The sequence below is a fragment of the Nematolebias whitei genome, chromosome 17 (genome assembly GCF_014905685.2).
Source record: "Nematolebias whitei isolate Nwh7 chromosome 17, NemWhi1, whole genome shotgun sequence".
NCBI classification, from domain to species: Eukaryota; Metazoa; Chordata; class Actinopteri; order Cyprinodontiformes; family Rivulidae; genus Nematolebias; species Nematolebias whitei.
This window is the reverse complement of record NC_056514.1, coordinates 21807733-21812737: the sequence shown is the minus strand read 5'-3', so window position 1 is coordinate 21812737 and position 5005 is coordinate 21807733. Positions and strand designations below refer to the sequence as shown.

The 5005-nt window shown below is 45.4% G+C and overlaps 1 protein-coding gene across 1 annotated transcript; it reads right to left on the bottom strand.

Moving 5' to 3' along the window:
- Positions 1–2219: 2219 nt before the first annotated feature.
- dlx4b (distal-less homeobox 4b) lies at positions 2220–4775 on the bottom strand. Its single transcript, XM_037690784.1, has 3 exons — positions 4454–4775; positions 3506–3702; positions 2220–2648 (listed from the first exon to the last, which is right to left on the bottom strand). Exons 1-3 carry the CDS (start codon positions 4770–4772, stop codon positions 2388–2390), a joined length of 777 nt encoding a protein of 258 aa, XP_037546712.1. The 5' UTR covers positions 4773–4775; the 3' UTR covers positions 2220–2387.
- Positions 4776–5005: the final 230 nt, after the last annotated feature.

Here is a 5005-nt window from a genome sequence, read left to right as displayed (position 1 = left end):
CATGGAAAGACTTCCAACAGCTGTCCCGGTTAGTCCTATAGGCCAGGCTGGGTCTTGGCCACATTAGGATCACTCAGGCTCCCCGGTTTGTGGTAAGCTTGGATGAAATGAAGGAAGAAAGGCATCTTTGACAGCTGTGAAGCCATGAACCCTGGATGACCTCGCCGACCAGGGCAGGGCAAGTCCAGGCTGATGCATCCCTCTTCAGAACAGCTTTTGTCGTGCTGGTTCCAGTGTTTGAATCCTTTCCTTACCAGACTGTACCTCGTTTTATACTCTCCACTCGCTCTGAGCCCCAGTTCAGCCCCGTTTTCTAAAACGGCACATCCACTCTCTTTAATAGAAGAGCTGCTTACAATTATCCGAGATGTCAGATCCCTCACGTTAATAACAATAATCACCCCAGAGACCTGCACTGCCTTTCACCCATTCAGAGCTGGGAGTTAATAACAAGCTATTTTCTCTCTTATTGCTATCCTGCAATTAAAACCCATCAGACACCTCATATCTGATAACCCGGGACAATTCATGTAGTCGATACAGTCAGACCTGCCTTTATCATTACGCTTCAACCCATCTCCTACACCCCCCACACTCCCCCTCGACTAAGCTTGTCTGATACACAGGGAGCCTTTTCACTTTCCCTTCAATCTGCCTACGTGATAATTGGTCCCCAGTTTGAAAGGTCCTACTCTTCTCTGTCCAACTCCACAAGCCATTATTCTAATCTGGAGATGTGAAATTGCCTATAATTTTCCCTGATGCCCCCATCACTTGCCTCTTCTTCTTCCCCAGGCCTGCGTGTTTGACAAGGCACATAATCATCAAGAATGAGGGAAAAGGGGGCACGAGGGGTGTATATATAATATATATATATATATAAAGAAGGTGATGTTAAAATATCACAATGCTTGTCCTTATGTGGGGGGAAATCAACTTGGAGGGGTGAAAACGCAGAGATCCGGCTTTGTTCTTCATGGGTGCAGCAGTGAGGGTGCAGGGCTCCTGCACAAGGCTGAGGAGAGGTAAGGGCTGCATGCAGCATGAGTGGGAATGTTTTTGAGTGTGCTGTATTTAAATACTAAATTTAAATAATTGTTTTTCTCACCTTGAAGGATGAAAACACCTGGAAGTATATATTCTTAGCTAATATCAGAGCAAACATCTCAGACAAGTCGGATGCATTTATTTGCTGTTTTTATAATCCCTGATGTGGCACGAGACAAATGGCTCCCAGTGTTAGCCAGACAGCCCGAGCAGCAGCGTGATGAATGGGAAGCGTCACCAGATTGTTTCTTTAACGCGCTTCTCAGCCCCATTAATCAGAGATCAGCTCTCCATTTAATCAGCTCGGACTGTTTGGGAAGACATAAACTGCTGATTAAACAGCGCCAGACTGAGCAGATCCGTGCGCGAAATCAGGCGCAGTCCGACGCAGGGATGGCACCCTCGTTCATCACCGTGTTATGACAGCGGTGATTTTCATTTGAGCTCACTGTGGAGGGAAAGTATCGATAAAATGTCCTGTTTTTTTTTTGTTTTGTTTTTTTAACTCCCTCGGTTCTGCACGCAAGTACTCATTCTTTGATGAAAAAGATGGATGTTGTCGTTTATTAGGTTTCAGCAGCAGATGGGAAAAGAAAAAAGGATTGAATTTATCTTGCCTGAATGTTCGAGTCAGATTTGGTGAAGCGTTTGGAACGGTGCGTAAAAGTTGTCCCGTGCGTAAAACTTCATTTTGTGCATAAAGGTGACACCTCGGATCGTTTTAGGTCACCTGCAGTTAATGAAGGCTGATGTTTTCTTTAGGGGCATCTCCCTTGAATTTAAATAAAGTGAAATATTTTAAATATATACATAATTAATAAAAATAATAATTTATATAAATGATGGAGCAAGTTTTAAACAGACTTTTAGGATTTTTGTGGATGAATGATTATCAAGCCTTTTCGTGCTTCATGAGTGTGTTACAGTAATAAATCACCATAAAACTATCAAATCATAAAAGCGTTTACAAGCCTCGCTCGTTAATCATAAAGAAGACGTGGCGTTCAAGGGCGATTTAAAAAAAAAAAAAAGGTTTTTATAACTTTCTATAAAAAAAAATAAAAAAAACCCTCAACAACCACTTTTCATTTTTAGCCACTAAAATGTGCCCCAAGTCCAAGTGATCTAAAATAAATCCACTCACACAGCAATTGTTTTCCATCAAAATGCCTTTTATGCGTCTCGTGAACATTTCATGCAGGAGCTGCAAACAAAACAAACCTCGAAGAACAAAGTCTCTTCAACACACATTTAAACAGCTCCACGTGAAAAAATAAAATAAAAAAAATCCAGTCCAGCTCGGCCTGAATGTTTCGGCCGAGCAGCTGCAGAAAATCCTCTCACATCAGCTGAGGCCTCGGCATGGCGTCCTGGTGAGGGTGGTGGTGGTGGTTCGGGTACCAGTGGCCAAAAGTGTTCACGTAATTGTTCGGGTGCATCGGCCCCCCTTTGGTCGCCATGGAGACCTCCCAGAGCTGGGGCAGCGCGGGGGAGCAGGGGGACACGGAGCTGGTGCTGTGGAGGTGCTCCCCCTCCGAGGCGCTGCCGTGCTTCATGATCTTCTTGTACTTGGAGCGTTTATTCTGAAACCAGATTTTCACCTGCAAGTCAGAAAACGGGAAGAATTAGTCGGAATTGTTAAAAAAAAAAATCTATAATTTATCTGTTTTGTTGTTTTACTGAACGAGGCTCCTCTGTTGTTTTAAATCCACCGGATTGAAGCAAATTAAGGAATTAACAGAGGCCGGCAACAGAGCTGTCACTCAAATGTGACCCAAACGAAGAAGAAGCTTAAACAAACAACAAGAGCAACATTTAAGAGTCTAACTGGGAGTTCATTGATAGGAAGACAAGCAGCAGGAGATCCTGCGCTGTTGCAGGGGATTATGTGCACGAGCTCAGGTGGCGGAGAGGATCCTCTGCAAACTCGACCCGTTAACTTCATCGGTTTTCACATCAAAAGTGCAGGGAAGCGACAAGCGTTTGACACGTGCACCTGTTGGCCCACGCGCGTGCACGCCATGTAACTCACGCAGGAAAGTGAGAGATTCAACCCCTCCCTCCCCCCCACCCAAAAAAATAAAAATAAAAATCCCCACAGCATCAAGTCAGCACTCTTCACACACTTTGGCTTACTTTAGAATGAAGCATTACGTAAACATATGCATTTGTTTTACCTTTTAAAATTATTATAATTTATGTTTTTTTAATAAAAAAAAAAAAAGTATGCTTGTTTGTTCAGACAGGACCAACACTGACAAAAATCAAGAAAATAATCACAAAAAGCGCAGGACGCATCGGCCTGACAATAAAAACCTCATGAGTCAACTTTTCCTTTCTTCAGGCTTTTTTTTTTTTTTTTAAGTTAATTTCATGGAACAAAAAATGAGCAGGGAAGAGTTCCGACAGACGGACAGGCACGAGCGCGCACTGTCTGCAGAGGAGGGTCTGAGCCCACCTGTGTCTGGGTGAGCCCCAGCTTGGCCGCCAGGTCCGCGCGCTCCGGTAAGGCCAGATACTGGGTTTGCTGGAAGCGCTGGTGCAGAGCCTGCAGCTGCAGACTGGAGTAGATGGTCCGAGGCTTCCGGATCTTTTTGCCCTTTCCGTTCACCAGCCGGACGTCCCTGTCCTCACACACCGAGGACTTGTCTCGATCTGGAACAGAAACAGTTTAAGGTCAGGAAAAAGACTTTTGGATGAAGTTCCAGTCAGCACAAAAAAAAAAAAAAAAAAACTGTTTAATTTTACAAATGACACACAAACAAGAAACAAAGTGTCTGCAGCGCATGCACGGAAGGCCTGCATGCAGGACTCCTCACTGAGGCCCTGCGGGGTGACGTTTCTGCGTTGATCAGCAGATTTACAGTTTGAGTCTTTGGTTGAAGGAATTACAAAGCTTGCAGGATTATTCTCCACAAAAACTGCGACACGTTTTGCAAACTGTGATAAATCAGAGCTCCCTCTCAGGCTTAAGTGGATCGCTTTTATAAATCCCGGATTGAGCTAATTAGCATCAACAGAGCAGGTAAAAGCGCGTTAGGCCCAGATTACACAGGCCATTACTGTAAAAGAAAAAAAAAAGTCAGTAAAACAGATGGCACCATGTTTCACACATAGGTGCTGAGCAGAGTGCTCCTCTCCAAGCGGCGGCGCTAATTATTATTTGGATAACTGATTGCGTTATACCCACCATGATTCATTCTTTCTTCACATTATAATTATTGTATATTTTAAACTAATATAAAAGTTACTTTTGTTAACCTACCATGCTTTAAAATGAGGCATTGCTCTCACCAAGGAGAAAAAGAAGCGCGTCTTGTGCGTAATTACGCACAGGAGCGATGATAAGTGTACTTTATGGTATTTAGGGGGGGTCAGGGGGCTCTGAGTTTGTGCTCTCACATACCTGTCCGCTCTAACCTGCTGTGGGACAGACTGCTGCTGCTGCTGTGCTGCTGGTAGGACATGTAGGCGGACGGGGGGTGAGTGTTCACCGAGCCTGGGTAGGCGTAACCCAAAGAGTGGCCATAGGACGCGTTGCCTGCAGAAAAGGGACCTTCGTGCTGAGAATGGCCGGCAGCGTGCAAGCCATGGACGGGGTAAATGTGGGAGAGTCCCGGGGAGGGCTGCTGGTGCGCCGGGTGTCCGTGGGCAAACTCCAGAAAGGCCGATTTGGAGGGATCGGAGCCACTCAGACTGTCAGGCATGAAACCCATAGACATCATTAGCTAGTGCACAAGTCCATCAAGGCGTCGCTCGGAAGAAAGGTTCATGTCAGAAAGCAGAGAAGAGCTGGAACAAACCCGCTGAATCCAAGGGAAAAAGCTGCGTAAAGAGCAGATCCGCGTGGGAAAACGTCCCGCCGCGCATGTTCGCAGGTGTTCCGGGGAGAGAAAGCGGGTAAAAGCTAAAGGTATCCCGGTTTACATCAGAGCTGAGGCGGTTGTTGAAGGAGCTG